Genomic DNA, 19,252 nt, shown 5'->3' on the forward strand with positions numbered 1-19,252 from the left:
CGCCAAGCTATGTGCGAATATATCATTGGTGAAAAAAAATTGTAATTCAAAACTGTGTGAGACAGCGCCATCTACAGGGATGTTCACGAAAAACTGACACATTTTATTTCCGAATTACGAGAAAACACCTGCCCTCAGCATGGTGATCATGCTATGGGCAAATAGAGTGGACTTCTAAGTTTTTATTGACATATTTTGGGAACATGTCATTTTCGTTTCTAAGAAGTTAAGGCCTGGCTACACTATGCGTTTTCTGCGTGCGTTTTTTGCGTGTTTGCGTGTTTTGCGTGATATCGTGCTAGTAAAAAACGATATTACGTTTTTGTAATGTTTTTTTCATATTCAATTTTAGCTAATATAAGAATTGCATTACCTTTTAGACATAACTTATGTAAAAGTTTTATTAAATATAGCTTTCTTCTAGAACGATATTACGCAAATCACGCAAACACGCAAAAAACGCACGCAGAAAACGCGTAGTGTAGCCAGGCCTTTACAGCGTATTTTGCAGATGACGAGTTTTTGGAGCAGTGCACGACTCAGCCCGAAACAGGAAATTATCCCCCGTTTTTGGGCACGTGCCTGGAGAATTGCAACACCTCTCACTGCACTCGTCGGGAGTTTTGATGTCCTTTGGGCCGCTGCTACAGACCATGTCACTCACGTGACCCCACAGGAATAGTCCACGGTGTTGAGGTAGAGCGAAATGGCCGGCTATGGGTGAGAGGTGATGCGCGAGACAATGCCCCCTCCCCCCTGTTCTCGTGTGAGACCGATGATCGCGGTTACTGTACGTGGGGTGGCCCTGACGTGCCAGAACCACCAAATGGTGTAGACGTCGACCCATTTCCGCTACAGTAGCTAACAGAAGCCGTTACAAGATGGCACGGTACCACTCTACAGTGACTGCCAGCATGCGGCCATGGTTTCTGGCATCAGCACTTCCAAGCCTGCCAATTTTGGCATTCCTTAGGAATTTGCCCACAATATGCCAATAGTATAAAACATAATCAATCGAAACATTAATATGTCAAATTTTAGACGAATTCGTATACTGGTTCAGTCGTGGTGGCAGATGGTAGCCGCGAGAGCTTCATTGTTTTTCCGCTAAGTTTTGTCGCCAAGTCAAATTTCCCCATTTTAACGCTTTCTTATTTATTTGAAAACTCATGTGATGCTACCTAAAGGAGCTATGCACATATAAAACTTTTTTCAACAGGCTTTCGAATGACATGCAAATCAAGTCTCCGTGAGCTCTCACATGCTCACAAAGTCGTTTTAAAATGTGTCATTTTTTCGTGAACATCCCTGTAGTTGTGGTGGTTGAGCCTTCACAATTTACCAGTAGATCCAACTCCTTCAGGAAAGGTAGGTTGGATCTACTGATATCCGGTCCGCGTATCCGGTCCACGGATACGCGTATAAAGTTCTTATTTATTTACGATACGTCGAGTAGTTCCAACTCTTTCAGTGAGGGTTATGCCAATGACTCGACACCCGCGGGGACAATATCCGGTGCTGGGTAGCTACCTTATCTTCGGACCGCAGGTACGGTGCATATTTTTGAGTAATAACGCGGGGTAGTCTGCTTACCCTCTTACCCTCTATCTGGACATGGCGAGTTAATGCGCATATACCACCCGCAGTGCATAGCTTAATTCGCCAGCTCCGGGTAAAATTGTTTTCAGTGCATCAGCAGGGGCATGCAATGAGAAAACGACAAATTCATGTTGGGTTTTTGCTCGTTGGTCACATTTGTAGCCAAACAAAGTTTGACTCGGTGCCATTCAAGACAGCCGAACAATAAACTGAAGTAAGTTACTATACATACAGACATTTTGCAGAAAGTTAATAAAAGTTAATAAATAAGGAGTTAATAAAATTATCAGATCGAACGTGCTTCAACCCGTAAAATAATCATGAATTATTGCTCACAACTGTGACCGACTAATGGGATAAGGATGAAGCTGCTAGGGGGTGATGGGGGTGGGGGGCTCCAACAATTTCTTCCAGCGGGGTATGCAGGTGAGCGATAGACACGGTGACGGCCAGAGCAGATGTCTGTGTCGGCAGGTTTTACGTTTCCTGACGCTGAGTCGGCTCCGCTGGGCTCCAGCACCCCGGCGGCGGCCGACCCGGCCTCCAGCACCCCGGCTGCGGCGGCCGGCCCGGCGCCGGGGCTCGGCGCCGAGGACTACGACGACTACGGCCCCACTGTGGACCCGGCCCTGGAGGGCGGCATCGAGGAGCGCTTCTTCTTCGGCAAGGACGGTCAGTGGCGCTGTGCAGCTTCTGTGCTGCTCTCAGGGTCGCACAGTGCTGTCCATGCTCAGTTGTCGTGACTGCCGCTGTGTGTAGTCGCCATCCCTGTTCTGTGAGGTGCGTCCAGCCGGTGGTCCGCCTGGCGGCGTGGCCGTCCACAACCAGCGGGCTGGATGGTGACCGACACCGACACGGAGACTTTAACTGGCACTGTTACTGACACTGCACTGTATGAGACCGACACTGACACTGACACTGACACTGACACTGACAGTGACAGTGACAGTGGCAGTGACAGTGACAGTCTCTGTGCCGCCAGTGACAGCCTCTGTGGCAGTGGCAGTGACAGTGACAGCTTCTGTGCCTCTGTGGCAGTGACAGTGGCAGCCTCTGTGGCAGTGACAGAGAGAGCCTCTGTGACAGTGACAGTGACAGTGACAGTGGCAGTGACAGTGACAGTGGCAGTGACAGTGACAGTGACAGCCTCTGTGCCTCTGTGGCAGTGACAGTGACAGTGGCAGTGACAGTGACAGCCTCTGTGCCTCTGTGGCAGTGACAGTCTCTGTGGCAGTGACAGTGACAGTGACAGTGACAGTGACAGTGACAGCCTCTGTGGCAGTGACAGTGACAGTGACAGTGACAGTGACAGTGATAGTGACAGCCTCTGTGCCTCTGTGGCAGTGGCAGTGACAGTGGCAGAGACAGCCTCTGTGCCCCAGTGACAGTGACAGTGACAGTGACCGCCTCTGTGAGTGACATTGACAGTGACCGCCTATGTGATAGTGACAGTGACAGTGGCAGTGGCAGTGACAGTGGCAGTGACAGTGGCAGTGACAGCCTCTGTGCCCCAGTGGCAGTGACAGTGACAGTGACAGTGACAGTGACAGTGACAGCCTCTGTGACAGTGACAGTGACAGTGACCGTGACGGCCTCTGTGTCGCCAGTGTCGGCCAGTATCGGACGGAAGCTGGGCGCCGCCGCCAGCAGCCTGCTCGGCACCCTGGGCGCGGCCAAGAGCCGGCCGCCGCCGCCGGTCCCGCCGGCCCGCGCCGCCGCCACCGCCGGCTACGGCGGCGCCTACCCGCCCACTCTGGACCTGTACGACGACTCCGAGTACCCGGAGTACGGGGAGCCGCCGGCCGGGCCCCCGGCGCGAGGCTATGGCGGGTGGTCCGTACCGGACGCCGACCTGACGTCCGCCGGCGGCGCGGGCAACTCGGTGGACGACTACCCGGTGAGCCGGCGGGCGGCGGCCGACAGCCGGTACCTACCGGTACCCAGCCGGCTGTGTCAGCTCCCCGGGTACCGGCAGTCCGACACAGGGGGGGGGGGTGTACCGGTACCGGCAGTCCGACACAGGGGGTCGGTACTGGTACCGGCAGTCCGACACAGGGGGTGGGGTGTGTACCGGTACCGGCAGTCCGACACAGGGGGTCGGTACCGGTACCGGCAGCCCGACACAGGGGGGGGGGGTACCGGTACCGGCAATCCGACACAGGGGGTATGTACTGGTACCGGCAGTCCGACACAGGGGGTATGTACTGGTACCGGCAGTCCGACACAGGGGGTATGTACTGGTACCGGCAGCCCGACACAGGGGGTGTGTACCGGTACCGGCAGTCCGACACAGGGGGGGTACCGGTACCGGCAGTCCGACACAGGGGGTGTGTACCTGTACCGGCAGTCCGACACAGGGGGTGTGTACCGGTACCGACAGCCCGACACAGGGGGTGTGTACTGGTACCGGTACCCAGCCGGCTGTGTCAGCTCCCTGGGTTCCGGAGACGGCGGTCAGCGCTGGCCAGAGGATTCCTTAGGTCAATGCTCCTAGCGCGTCTCTTTATCCTGCCGATATTCATACACATCGAGTTATTTCAAAAAAAGAAAAGTTTTACGCAACAAAAAAGTACCTAACTGAAAATTCGCAGTTGCACTCTGCAATGAATACAATATATTTACATTTTCTGCTTGGATATGCTTTCTGGTTGACTCGTGTTGGAAGTTAGAGGTCAGTGACATTGCTGTAGGTATAAGTCTGCGCCTTCTGCTTCCCCCGTCAGTGACACAGAGCTGCGCCTTTTCCCAGGATTACGGACCGGAACCGCCGACCAGCCCGCGGTTTTTGCAAGGATTCCCAGTCGAGTAAGACTGCTAGGATTATCATTAACGTCTGCCTCAGTCTATATGTATAGCAATAATAGCCGTTTTCACGACAGTCATCTGGTACACATTTGGTGCACACTTGGTGCAGATTAGGTGCAGATTTGGTCAAATCACGTTCAGGGTATCTCTTAGAAGCTATCAGCCAGGGTTGCACTAATTGCTTATATGGCTCCTTTGTCATATCATCAGAGAGTATCATCGAAATAAATTCATAAAATGAAGATAATTGCTGTAAAAGAGATAAGGTGCAGATTTGGTCAAATTAGGTGCATTCGCCGGATAGCCCGTCGTGAAAGCGGCTAATATATAGGTACCGTTAGTCTAACATTACGCTATTTACAGGGATTCTGTGCATCATTATCCGAATGAAAAATGGTTTACCTAATCCAGTATAATTAGACACGATATGAAAATGAAAATAAGGGATTAACTGATTAAATATAGCTAATCCACTTTGAATTATATCATGTAACGAGGGGTTCGAGAAATATAGTACGATTTAAATTGGCTGATCCGGATCGGTGATGCAACTGGGAGCGGCATCAATGCGATCCTGCGTTACCTGCACCGCCCACATGGGTCGGCTCCGGCGTGTACCGGCATACATGTCAACTCGTAGTCGGTATATGCTTAAAGGGCTTTACGATTCAGAACATTGGATCTGCTATCTGTATCTAACCGACCGACACCATGCCTCCTTCATTTGTTTGAAGCACGGATTTTGTAGGACGATAATTGCCGTTCTCTAATTGATAGCCACGTCGGAGGTCTGACAGGGCGCCTGCCCTGCCGCGCCTGCCCCCAGCCGGCGGGGCCGCATTATGTGCGCCAAGGTGCCGCGCTGGAAGAAGAAGGCCTGCAGGAAGGCGCGCCGCCAGCAGCGCCGCAGGGGCGTCACCCAGCGGCCGGCGCCGACCGCCGCTCCGACCGCCGCGCCGACCGCCGCTCCGACCGCGCCGCCCGTCACCTGCCGTGAGTCCGACCGTCGCCTGCCGTGAGTCCGACCGGCACCTGCCGTGAGTCCGACCGGCCACCTGCCGGCAGTGCGTCCCCAGCCACTCCGTCCCCAGCACCTGCCGGCAGTGCGTCCCCAGCCACTCCGTCCCCAGCCACTCCGTCCCCAGCACCTGCCGGCAGTGCAGCTTGCAAAACACAAATAGGAAAGTTGTTCCTTTTTTAGACCTATTTTGTTAACAGCCAACAGGCAGTGTGAGTGAGGTACTCGTATTGGTTCAGTGGCTCTTTTCGTGCTTTTATTCGCACCTAAATAGTAGGCATGGAATATGTTAAAGCCAATTATCATAGTGATTCTACGACTCATTTGCTACTGCCGACAACAAAAGTTCTCGTTATGCCGTCGTAACGACATAAAGAGTTACATACCTATGTATTATGTATGTCGACTTATGTCGACGTATGCAACATGCATCAGCCATCAGCCTCACCGTGGAATGCTCATTGTTATTGGTAGATGCGCGCATTATTATATTCAGCTGTTTTTACATTCTTTGGCAGCTTTCGGAAATAAGTGGTAAAAATTCCTTCTTGCTGTTCAGTGAATGTGTTTTAAGGCCCAGTCCTTTTTTGGGCCCTTGCGGTTCTTCTTTACTATCCCAGCTACGTGCTGTCGCAAAGTCGTCCTTGGAATCCTGGAGGGTGGAACAGTGTGCTAACTGTTCAGTGTGTTAGTTTCGCAGTTTTTATTGACTATTGAGTATTGATGGAATATGTGACCCTATGAACTTTTAAGAACACATTCACATAACCTAAAATTGTTTGTCTGCTTTTCATTTACAGACATTTCTATTGCCAGAATCGTATTCCTCTCGCCGAGACGCGTCGAATGAACTATAATTTGATCTTGAAAGGTCAACTTTAAAATTTGGCCTCAGGTCGAGGTCATGACCTGACCGAAAAAGGTCATGTTGCATATCAGTCGATGCGTCTCGGCAAGACAAACACAATGAGACCATCTCCAGCGTTCTATCTTTTTCCAATCGAGAGTTATTGGCAAAAATCTGTTTGTAGCCTCCAAATGACCTCGGATGACTTTTCTAGAGGCTATCAGGGGCATTCCACGTCAAATCAAACACCGAAATCCGTCATCCCCTTCGATTTTTCTGAAAATTTGTAGGCAGACTGGGCATGGTTCAAAACTGAGTTACGTATAATATTTTCGAAATTTGATAACGTATCGCTGAGATATAGGTCATCGAATATAGCCAAAAATGTCACACATCAATTTTTTAAATGTCTATAACTCTGGTTCCTTTTCTGGTATCAAAACGATATTAACAGGGTCTTGTAGGCAATTGATAAGGCTTTGATTTTTAGTTATAAAATTAAACTTAAGTGACCTTGAAATGCATTTGACCTTGAATTAAAACAGAAAATTTAGATAGCAAAAAACACGCCACCTTCGATTTGGGTAATTTTTACATATTATGTCCGTCACAATGTTCCTAACCATCTGTGAAAAAATTGAAGTGGGCCATTCATAACTTTCGCGGCAAACGCCGTTTTCATGCATCAACATCACGCAACCGCGCGTGACCTTGAAAGACAGAGTCAAGACATGCTTGCTTGTGTACACTTTCTGAAATGAATGATTGCTGATTAGTGATATCCGTAGTTACGTGACCCGCCGACAGGTGGGGCCGGTGGCGTTCGCCCTGCCCGCCACCGGCAGTGCGTGCTCGCTTTCGGCAGAGCTCGGAGCTCCCTGTGCGTGGCCCAGTCGCCGGTATTTGAGGCGGTTCGGGTCTCCGCATGTGCTTTGAGCGGTGCGGAGATGGAGGAGGCTATCCGCGAGTTGGCGGAAAAAGTGAGTGCCATCGAGGCATCAGTGCGCGTCATTGACGCTCGTGTGAGTGAGCCCAACGCCGGTCGTCGGCACGTGGCTCCAACGGCTCTCAGTGCAGCCGAGGCTGCTGAGCCCAGTGAGAAGCAGGAGCAGCCGAGTTTCGGCGCGTCAGCAGATCTGCAGGCTGACTTTCGAGCGATTCGGGACAGCCTGAGCAAGGTCAAGCTCCCTCAGGACTTGGTGGTTGGTGACTCCCGAGCCGGAATCGGCAAGGCTGATCTAGCGCGCTTCCAGGTCATCCAGAAGTGCGCCCGTTTCCAGGAAACCGCCTTGAAGATACTGTCTTCGGCGCAGGTAGCTGATCCAGTGATTGACCAGCTCACAACCGTGACGCTGGCTCAGCTCAGGTTCCTACAAGAGGAGTACACTCATCTGATTGTCTCCAACCAGTTCGACGACTCTACGGCGCAGCTGTTCAAAACGCTGCAACACAACCCGGCGACCTTCACGCCTGGAGCAGTGGAAAATCTCCAGCGCGCCGTGGCCATTGCCGGGGCGCGGCAGCATTCTCGTCAGGTCAGCCAAGTTCCTGACCGTGGTCGCTGGCGAGGTTCAGCACCGCAGGGCCAACGGTTATACGGCGGCCCGGTGTCGTCTGATTGGCGGAGCCGCGGTCGTCCCGGCCTGCCGCCGTCACGTGACCTGCCGAGGTCGAGTCAGTCTGGTGGGGCGGGGGCCGGAGCTGCGGACTGATAGTGAGAGTGGACATGGTGCTGCGGCCGGAGGCCTGGGCGGGGATCGGTGCGTCTGATACAGTACTTAACTGGGTGACGGAGGGCGTGCCCATCCCCCTCGTGCGTGAACCCGAGCGTAGAGTGTTCACCAATCCAGTGTTTAGTGGTGCAGAGAAAACGTTTTTGGACCAAGAAATCAGTGCGCTGGAAGAGAGGGGTATTATTCGGCGGGTTCGCGACATGCCCCATTGTGTATCGCCGCTGAAGGTAGTACCCAAGAGTGGCGGCAAGTTCAGACTGATATGCGACCTCAGGTACGTGAACTCGCATTGTGACACGCCAAAATTTTCTTCTGAGGGTATTGATGTGCTGCCGGAGATAGTGCGCGGTGGTGAGCAGGCTGTCACCGTAGACCTGAAGGATGGTTTTTATCATTTTCCGATCAGGGCTGAGTTCCGAACGTATTTAGGGTTTCAGTTTGGCGGTTTTTGGTGGGTGTGGTGCTGTCTACCGTTTGGCTTGCAATGTTCGCCGTTTTTCTTCCACAAATGTATTCGTGTTGTCGTCGAGTATTTGCGTGGTCCTACTGCGTAGCATTCACGTTCCATAGTAAAAGTCAAAAGTGTCTCAGGCAAACGGTATTTTGCGGTGAATTTTGAGCCGCGTGGAAATGTATCGTGAAGTAAATTCAACGAAAGCATCATCACGCAACGATCACGTCTTTTTATCTTCACTATACGAAAGAACATACATTTTTGAGTATGTATGGGGAATTTCTAGTTAATCTAATAATAAATATGGCAGTTAGAGGCCTGATAATAGCAACATGTCGCCGGCTGAGGCGGGATCGCCCGACGAGGGAAACGCAGCAATCACAATGTTGTGTTTACACGTTCATATTTCAATTGTTTACCAACTGATTTTCAAAATTCTTTCACCATAAGATTGCCTGTGCATTTCTTAGTCTTCTCACAAAATTTGACGCGAATCAAACGTAATCAGCGATAAGGAGCGCGATGTAAAGACGGAACCGTTCCGTTCCCTCCCGGCACAGTCTACAATTCAGGCGGCGCGTAGCGGTCGGCGCCGGCTGCCGAGTCGCCGCGTCGCCGCGGCGACAGGATGTTCACTGTACACCGCTATTACTAGACCAGTTGTGAACCGATTTTCTTATTGCTTGCACGATGAGATGTGCAATTCAATTCTGGACAGGTAGCCATAGTTAATTTCGCATGAGAGCAAGAACATGAGAGCAAGGTGTTTTCTATTTTTATATATAATGGCTCTCAGGATAGTGTTAAAAACTGTTCAAGACTTGGAATCAGCTTTTGTGCAATATTAGGCTACCTTGAGAGTTGAGTACCTGGGAGACTGTATTCTTCCTGTGGGGTGTTCCGTGTTTGCTGTAACACTAGCCACTTCTCGTCACTCCAGATCACTCGTTCGAATTCGTATTCGTATTCGTATTCGTATTCGTGTATTTGCGGCTCCGTCCTCACAAGTGTGAGGCTTTTCAGTTGCCATGTCAATGGTACACTTATTTCTAAAGTGGATATAAGGCTACACCGCTACAGATACACATACTATATACACACAAGGAAATAATTACACTCTTCGGTTCTTCGGAGCCAAGTACTCCCATTAATATGATTCCTTAACTCACTCTTGCGCGCGTCACGTGTTGACCTACACTCGACACACTCTTAAAGAGTGTGGATGGAGCTGAAGAGCTCATAGAACACCCACTACGACACTCATAATACCGTTATGAGAGTCATGTGACACCCAATATTAGTGTCATTTTTACACAAGCTTATCGGCGTGTTTTTCTTGTCGTCACAAGCTTATCGGCGTGTTTTTCTTGTGTAAAAATGACACTAATATTGGGTGTCACACGACTCTCATAACGGTATTATGAGTGTCGTAGTGGATGTTCTATGAGCTCTTCAGCTCCATCCATACTCTTTAAGAGTGTGTCGAGTGTAGGTCAACACGTGACGCGCGCAAGAGTGAGTTAACCTTCCAGGCGGTGGGGGGGGGGGGGGCAATTTTTTGCCCCCCTTTAGTTTTTTCGATATATCTCGAGAACCGCTGCGCCGATCGTCACCAAACTTTCAGTACCCTCCCGGGAGCAGCTAGCGCACATGGTGACCAAAAATTTTTCCAAAGGCTATGATAGGTTGGCCGCTAATGACGTCAGAGTGACGTCATTTTTGCCGTTTTCGACCCAAAAAAAGGTTTCGCGGGAAGAGCTGTCAGGCCTACAGCTTTAGAGATACAGAAAAATGTTTCAGACATAAAAGGTGTGAAATTAAAAGGGCTACAAAACTGCTATTTCGGTTTTTCAAATTTTCTGGATTTTGACCCCCAAAAATTAAAAAATAGATTTTTTGAATATAATAGCCAAAAAATCCAAAAAGTTTTTTGAATTTCGAAAAAACCGGAATATATGTGATAGCCCCTACCGCTTTCTATCTACATACCAAATTTGAGATCGATACCTCTTTTTTTGGCCAAGTTATAGCGAAAAAACTGTTCAAAATTGATAACGTCAAATTTTCAAACTCAATTTTTAGCAATTCTAGACCTCGTAGCGCAAAACAAAGACCACCATTAGACTCCCCGTGACGAGCTGCATCGAATCGATACCCATTTTATGCAAAAATATCAACTTTGAAATTTGACCTTTTTTGACCTGACCTTGACCTGACCTCCACCAGAAAGTGACCTAAACCGTACCTGATGGTCTTATAACCAACACTATTGAGTTGGAAATGAAAAACTGGCCATAAAACATGCATCGCATAACCTTAGTAAAGTTGGGCTCATGTGGTGACCCTTGGTGACCTTTGGTGACCTGACCTGTGACCTGACCTGGTATGACCAGTGACCTCTAATAGCAACATATGTACTATACAACTGACGCCTTATCGCTGATTTTCGACAAAATGCGTTTTACTCGGTGTTATAGCGCTTTCCCTAGAAGCCCCGTGAACGGTGAAACATTTTATCTTTGACCTGACCTGTGACGTCATCGGTGACCCCGAGGTCAATGAAATTTGGTTTCCCTCGACAAATTTGACAGGGCTATCGAACGCCGTTTGAATTTTCGGGATCCGTCCAGTAGTTTTGGAGATACGGGGGGGGGGCAAAAAAGTGCCCCCCCCCCCCCCCCCCACCGCGTGGAAGGTGGCTGGTAGGCCCACCGCCTGCCGGGTTAAGGAATCATATTAATGGGAGTACTTGGCTCCGAAGAACCGAAGAGTGTAATTATTTCCCTGTGTGTAAGCGAGCCCGAGGCATACAACTCAGTGATGGGTATGCGCACGATTTGCCTCGAGCAGACGGGCAAGGTCTTCCTTGAAACGAGACATGTTCATTGTTCATGGTATCCTGCATTGCTGCGGGCAGATCGTTAAACATTTTGGCGCCTAAATAGGCGATCCTGCGCTTCCCTGTTCCACTCTTCACTCTCGGCAGGCGCAGCTGCCCTACCCGTCTCGTTCCTCGGTCATGATTGACATGTTCAAACATCTGACGCAGAATCTCGGGCTCGCCAAAACGCAGTACCGACTTAGTGAGCGACAGCTGGTGGCACTCGAAAAGACTACGAGCAGGCAAAATACCCAGTCGTTCCGCTTCAGACGATATCCCGTCGAGCTGCCTCTTGCCGGTGATCACACGTGTACAAAAATTGACAATTTTTTTGACACTGTGCATCTGCTTCTTGTTACACGTGCCGTAAATCGATTTACAATATCGGATCGTGGACAACACCAGGGATTCAACATCTGTCGCAAAGTACAGTGTGGCACAACATGTCTAGCGTGTATGAGTGCGATCAACATGCCTGTACACTTTGCGGTGAGCTGATCGACATGAGGCTCAGTCAAAAGCCAGGTGCCGGTCGAACCATTCTTCCGCTTGACAGAGCCAGAAGGTGCACGTTTCCAGCATCGACACCATGCTGTCAGCGGAGATTACGGTCGTTAGGATCGGGCAATATGGTTTCCAATTCAGTTTCTTATGCAGGATTGTCCACACATTTCAAAAAGATAATCCCAGGTTTCCTGAAGTATTGCGAAAGTGGATTTTGAACTGGTTTTTGAAGAGTTGTAAGACTCTCTCTGCACCTCTTAACCCGCGCACCGACGGGGGTCCGCGCCAACTTAAAATGAAGTCACTCATGGTATGCGCCGGGCCGAGCTCTGCTGCGCGTAGAGGGGTGGGCACTTCGGGCACCTCTTATATATAAACGAAGTGTCATAACTGAATTATGTTTGTATAATGTCAAATGTCCAACATTTCCTGTGTAACGGTGTTGTGTTTTTGCATAAGAATATATATTATGTATATTGATAGAGACAAGTAGAAAAACACGGAACAAATAGTGCATGGACGCGTTTCGATTATTAAATCTTCATCAGCATGACATAATCACAGAGAAAACAAGATATAGCACACAAACATTCGAGCTCGTCACAGTGCAATCGTCTTGATTTTAAAAATTCATGCATATGACATATTCGCTACTAATCCACCTGTAGGAGAATATCCACGAAAAATGATAGCAAAATAGATCACTGACATACATAGACACATGGATAACAACAAATTTGTACATAACGATCATGAACAAGTAGGTACTTAGGTATACAAACTAATGACGCGTCTTCTTTAAACTATACATCGCCGCTGGTTTTGCCCATTTCATCGAACCCACCCTAATATTAATCGTGTCGTTCATTGCTATAAATGCCGCCTCTGTCGCCTTCCGATTGTCTTTGTTTTTACATAATGCTATAATTTCCGCCCCGCCCCATCTTGGTAAATGATGTGTTTTCTGAGTATGAATTACTACCGCGCTATGTTCTGCGTTGTTTCGCATGTTCCGCTTATGTTCCTTTAATCTAACGTCTAAGCCCCTCCCGGTTTCCCCTATATATGATTTGTCACAAGAACCACAAGGAATCTTATACACTAAACTTTTTTCTTCTCCATTTCTTTTTGTGTGGTTTTTTAGTATATCCCCTACCTTTGTTCCCGAAGAGAAAGCGGTTTTAAATCCAGTCATTTCAATCTGTTTCGCTATCATCTCGGCTGGTTTCGAATTGGGAAGTGTTATATATCGTTCGGTTTTCTTCGTCTTTGTTGTCGCGCTTCGCTTTCGAATATTGATAGCTTTTCTTTTCAAGTTGACTAGAAATCCTTTGGGGTACTTTAACTTCGTGAACGATGCCATGATGTGCTGAATCTCTTCATCTATAAACTCTTCACTACAAATGCGATACGCTCTAAGGAAAAAACCCAAAACAATCCCACTTTTAACCCGATCATTGTGTCCAGAATAGAAATGTACGTACGACTCTTTGTTTGTAGGCTTTCGATACACTTTAAATTTTGGCTGACTCCCACGTATGATCACAGTATCAAGAAATGCAATCGTCCCGTTGCTTTCTTTCTCAAGTGTAAACTGAATCTTTTCCTCTACCGAGTTAAGTCTATCAAGTTTGTCCTCTAAGTTCGTTTCTTTTGGCACTACTACGAGGATATCGTCAACATAACGCAACCAAATTACGTTACTGCCCATGATGCCCTGATAATGGTGCTTTTCGAGCCACTCCATGTACAAACATGCCGCCACCGGACTCAGTGGTGACCCCATGGCTAGTCCCCTATGTTGACTATACTCATCAGACTGAAATTGAAATCCCCCAAAGTTAAGGCACATTGCAAGTAATTTCAAATAGTCATCTTTTGGCACAGGTAACTGTTCGGAGTCCATATTTGCTACTACAGATTTGATCACCTCTAACGCACCGTCTACCGAAACGTTGGTAAACAAAGACTTCACATCGAAACTAGCCAGGAACTTATCTGATAAGTCCATGTCCTTGATCTTGTCCATGAGATCCTCAGTGTTGCGGAGATGTGCGTCACTGATCGTGCCCAACGTGCTTGAAAGAGGCCTGGCCAAGACCTTCGCGAGTCGGTGTGGAGCACTGCCGATTCCTGACGTTATCGGTCGCATCGGAACATTCGTTTTGTGTAGCTTCGGGAGACCGCGCATTCGTGGTGCAGCAGGCGCCTCTTCTAGCAGATGGAGAAGATTTTTCCCTTTTTCGGATTTCTTGAGTACCTGTCTTGCTTCTTGATTGAACTTCTTACTAATTTTGTCCGTGTATCCCGAAGGTTTCTTTACGTATGTTTCAGTGTCTTGGAGTAGGTCATTCATTTTCTTTGTGTAGTCATCGATGTCCATAATCACCAATCCACCTCCCTTATCTGCCTGGGTGACAATCACGGACGAATCCTTGGCTAATCTTCTCAACGCTTCCATGTATCTCCTTGGCAACTTATCAGCCTTGTTCTACTTGTTCATGATCGTTATGTACAAATTTGTTGTTATCCATGTGTCTATGTATGTCAGTGATCTATTTTGCTATCATTTTTCGTGGATATTCTCCTACAGGTGGATTAGTAGCGAATATGTCATATGCATGAATTTTTAAAATCAAGACGATTGCACTGTGACGAGCTCGAATGTTTGTGTGCTATATCTTGTTTTCTCTGTGATTATGTCATGCTGATGAAGATTTAATAATCGAAACGCGTCCATGCACTATTTGTTCCGTGTTTTTTTTTTAATATATATTATGTGCCTCTCGTGGGTCTCGTGGGTATTATGTGCTTTGTCATTCTTCCTTGATCACCCTGTAGCTTTGCTACTGTAGGGGATTTTGCTGACGAGAACTGCAATGCGAAAGCTTTCGATGCGTGGGTGATCTTGTACGCAACCCCAAAGTCTGTCGTAAAACTGATCAGACCTGAGAAGACAGCTGACAGTACCTGCTCTTCTTTTAAAGGTGCCGCCAAAAACCTTCGAACATTGCAGGATTGGCTCCGACGAAGTTGTGATCGTTGCTGTTTACATCCCCCTTCCCGCCTCTCGGTGACGTTCGTTTTTCTTAAGTTTGCCCCTCACTGTAAACGTCTTTTTGAACACAGCACGAGAATTGCTAGCTGAATTACTGAGATAACTGGTTGGCGCACATTGATTTGACCAGATTTCACAGACGATCAATTTCATCAAACTTATTTACCTACTATTTCACAAAATCATAGCTAGTATTTGCCAATACCTACAGCCCCACAGGGATAGACGACTTCTCAGAAATTATGTCTCAGCTAATTAACAAATTGCACGGCGTTTAACATAACGTTACATCGTCTGTGTTCAAAACTTATTTTGAAATATTATTCATATCTTCAATACCTACAATGTGCGGTAACCAGTTTTCTCAGTAATTCAGCTAGCAATTCTCGAGCTGTGTTCCAAGAGACGTTTACAGTGAGGGGCAAACTTAAAATAAACGAACTACATATATCCCATTCTTCCGAGCTAAAGGTCTCTCAGGTCTGGATCGATCCCAAAGGGTGCCAGATCGGAGGCAGAGGGGAGGGGCAGGCTGAACCGCCTACCCTCCGTGGCGACGCTAGGGTGGTTAGGGGCCGGGGGCCATGCATGGCTTTTTATGACACCACGGAACGACCACGTGACCTTCCCCGCGCCCGGTTCACCAGCAGCATATTGAGACTTTAAGTTTTTTGTTTAACCATAGACTCCCCCACCCCCCACCTGTGTGTGCCCTGTGCCCCGCTGTGTACTGAGTCTTCGTTTTGACCGTTGGTCGGTGACTGTGCCCCTCTGTGCCTCTGTGTCGGTGACTGTGTCGGTGACTGTGTCGGTGACTGTGCCGGTGACTGTGTCCCTCTGTGACTCTGTGTCGGTGACTGTGTTGGTGACTGTGTTGGTGACTGTGTCGGTGACTGTGCCCCGCTGTGCCTCTGTGTCGGTGACTGTGCGGTGACTGTGTCGGTGACTGTGTCGGTGACTGTGCCCGCTGTGCCTCTGTGTCGGTGACTGTGCGGTGACTGTGTCGGTGACTGTGTCGGTGACTGTGCCCCGCTGTGCCTCTGTGTCGGTGACTGTGTCGGTGACTGTGTCGGTGACTGTGTCGGTGACTGTGTCGGTGACTGTGTCGGTGACGGTGTCGGTGACTGTGTCGGTGACTGTGTCGGTGACTGTGTCGGTGACTGTGTCGGTGACTGTGTCGGTGACTGTGTCGGTGACTGTGCCCCGCTGTGCCTCTGTGTCGGTGACTGTGTCGGTGACTGTGTCGGTGACTGTGTCGGTGACGGTGTCGGTGGCTGTGTCGGTGACTGTGTCGGTGACTGTGTCGGTGACTGTGTCGGTGACGGTGTCGGTGACTGTGTCGGTGACTGTGTCGGTGACTGTGTCGGTGACTGTGTCGGTGACAGTGTTGGTGACGGTGTCGGTGACTGTGTCGGTGACTGTGTCGGTGACTGTGCCCCTCTGTGCCTCTGTGTCGGTGACTGTGTCGGTGACTGTGTCGGTGACTGTGCCGGTGACTGTGTCCCTCTGTGACTGTGTTGGTGACTGTGTTGGTGACTGTGCCCCGCTGTGCCTCTGTGTCGGTGACTGTGCGGTGACTGTGTCGGTGACTGTGTCGGTGACTGTGTCGGTGACTGTGTCGGTGACTGTGTCGGTGACTGTGCCGGTGACTGTGTCCCTCTGTGACTGTGTTGGTGACTGTGTTGGTGACTGTGCCCCGCTGTGCCTCTGTGTCGGTGACTGTGTCGGTGACTGTCGGTGACTGTGTCGGTGACTGTGTCGGTGACTGTGTCGCCTGCCGGTGACTGTGTCGGTGACTGTGTCGGTGACTGTGTCGGTGACTGTGTCGGTGACTGTGTCGGTGACTGTGTCGGTGACTGTGCCGGTGACTGTGTCCCTCTGTGACTGTGTTGGTGACTGTGTTGGTGACTGTGCCCCGCTGTGCCTCTGTGTCGGTGACTGTGTCGGTGACTGTCGGTGACTGTGTCGGTGACTGTGTCGGTGACTGTGTCGCCTGCCGGTGACTGTGTCGGTGACTGTGTCGGTGACTGTGTCGGTGACTGTGTGCCTCTGTGTCGGTGACTGTGTCGGTGACTGTGCCGGTGACTGTGTCGGTGACTGTGTCGGTGACTGTGCCCCGCTGTGCCACTGTGCCGGTGACTGTGTCCCTCTGTGACTCTGTGTCGGTGACTGTGCCCCGCTGTGCCTCTGTGTCGGTGACTGTGTCGGTGACTGTGTCGGTGACTGTGTCGGTGGCTGTGTCCCTCTGTGACTCTGTGTCGGTGACTGTGTCGGTGACTGTGCCGGTGACTGTGTCGGTGATTGTGTCGGTGACTGTGCCCCTCTGTGCCTCTGTGTCGGTGACTGTGTCGGTGACTGTGTCGGTGACTGTGTCGGTGACTGTGTCGGTGGCTGTGTCCCTCTGTGACTCTGTGTCGGTGACTGTGTCGGTGACTGTGCCGGTGACTGTGTCGGTGACTGTGTCGGTGACTGTGCCCCTCTGTGCCTCTGTGTCGGTGACTGTGTCGGTGACTGTGTCGGTGACTGTGTCGGTGACTGTGTCGGTGACTGTGTCGGTGACAGTGTTGGTGACTGTGTCGGTGACTGTGTCGGTGACTGTGTCGGTGACTGTGCCCCGCTGTGCCTCTGTGTCGGTGACTGTGTCGGTGACTGTGTCGGTGACTGTCGGTGACTGTGTCGGTGACTGTGTCGGTGACTGTGTCGCCTGCCGGTGACTGTGTCGGTGACTGTGTCGGTGACTGTGTCGGTGACTGTGTCGGTGACGGTGTTGGTGACTGTGTCGGTGACAGTGTTGGTGACTGTGTCGGTGACTGTGTCGGTGACTGTGTCGGTGACAGTGTTGGTGACTGTGTCGGTGACAGTGTTGGTGACTGTGTCGGTGACTGTGTCGGTGACGGTGTCGGTGACTGTGTCGGTGACTGTGTCGGTGACTGTGTCGGTGACTGTGTCGGTGACTGTCGGTGACTGTGTCGGTGACTGTGTCGGTGACTGTGTCGCCTGCCGGTGACTGTGTCGGTGACTGTGTCGGTGACTGTGTCGGTGACTGTGTGCCTCTGTGTCGGTGACTGTGTCGGTGACTGTGCCGGTGACTGTGTCGGTGACTGTGTCGGTGACTGTGCCCCGCTGTGCCACTGTGCCGGTGACTGTGTCCCTCTGTGACTCTGTGTCGGTGACTGTGCCCCGCTGTGCCTCTGTGTCGGTGACTGTGTCGGTGACTGTGTCGGTGACTGTGTCGGTGGCTGTGTCCCTCTGTGACTCTGTGTCGGTGACTGTGTCGGTGACTGTGCCGGTGACTGTGTCGGTGATTGTGTCGGTGACTGTGCCCCTCTGTGCCTCTGTGTCGGTGACTGTGTCGGTGACTGTGTCGGTGACTGTGTCGGTGACTGTGTCGGTGGCTGTGTCCCTCTGTGCCTCTGTGTCGGTGACTGTGTCGGTGACTGTGTCGGTGACTGTGTCGGTGACTGTGTTGGTGACTGTGTTGGTGACTGTGTCGGTGACTGTGCCCCGCTGTGCCTCTGTGTCGGTGACTGTGCGGTGACTGTGTCGGTGACTGTGTCGGTGACTGTGCCCCGCTGTGCCTCTGTGTCGGTGACTGTGCGGTGACTGTGTCGGTGACTGTGTCGGTGACTGTGCCGGTGACTGTGTCCCTCTGTGACTGTGTTGGTGACTGTGTTGGTGACTGTGCCCCGCTGTGCCTCTGTGTCGGTGACTGTGCGGTGACTGTGTCGGTGACTGTGTCGGTGACTGTGTCGGTGACTGTGCCCCTCTGTGCCTCTGTGTCGGTGACTGTGTCGGTGACTGTGTCGGTGACTGTGCCGGTGACTGTGTCCCTCTGTGACTGTGTTGGTGACTGTGTTGGTGACTGTGCCCCGCTGTGCCTCTGTGTCGGTGACTGTGCGGTGACTGTGTCGGTGACTGTGTCGGTGACTGTGTCGGTGACTGTGTCGCCTGCCGGTGACTGTGTCGGTGACTGTGTCGGTGACTGTGTCGGTGACTGTGTGCCTCTGTGTCGGTGACTGTGTCGGTGACTGTGCCGGTGACTGTGTCGGTGACTGTGTCGGTGACTGTGCCCCGCTGTGCCACTGTGCCGGTGACTGTGTCCCTCTGTGACTCTGTGTCGGTGACTGTGCCCCGCTGTGCCTCTGTGTCGGTGACTGTGTCGGTGACTGTGTCGGTGACTGTGTCGGTGGCTGTGTCCCTCTGTGACTCTGTGTCGGTGACTGTGTCGGTGACTGTGCCGGTGACTGTGTCGGTGATTGTGTCGGTGACTGTGCCCCTCTGTGCCTCTGTGTCGGTGACTGTGTCGGTGACTGTGTCGGTGACTGTGTCGGTGACTGTGTCGGTGGCTGTGTC

At 50.7% G+C, this 19,252-nt stretch overlaps 1 protein-coding gene across 4 annotated transcripts in view; it reads left to right on the forward strand.

The window, feature by feature from the left end:
• LOC122364809 overlaps positions 1–19,252 on the forward strand; it is a 59,208-nt gene that overhangs the window by 24,223 nt on the left and 15,733 nt on the right. For 2 of the 4 annotated variants that reach the window (XM_043335565.1, XM_043335566.1), the window contains exons 2-5: positions 2,074–2,271; positions 3,207–3,496; positions 4,349–4,404; positions 5,231–5,397. In XM_043335565.1, coding sequence (XP_043191500.1) covers positions 2,074–2,271; positions 3,207–3,496; positions 4,349–4,404; positions 5,231–5,397 — 711 coding nt within the window. Of the gene's footprint in view, positions 1–2,057; positions 2,272–3,206; positions 3,497–4,348; positions 4,405–5,230; positions 5,398–19,252 lie in introns of all 4 variants that reach the window. The other 2 variants (XM_043335567.1, XM_043335568.1) reach the window with 1 other exon arrangement.

This window comes from Amphibalanus amphitrite, unplaced genomic scaffold (genome assembly GCF_019059575.1).
Source record: "Amphibalanus amphitrite isolate SeventyFive unplaced genomic scaffold, NRLGWU_Aamphi_draft 000699F_arrow, whole genome shotgun sequence".
NCBI classification, from domain to species: Eukaryota; Metazoa; Arthropoda; class Thecostraca; order Balanomorpha; family Balanidae; genus Amphibalanus; species Amphibalanus amphitrite.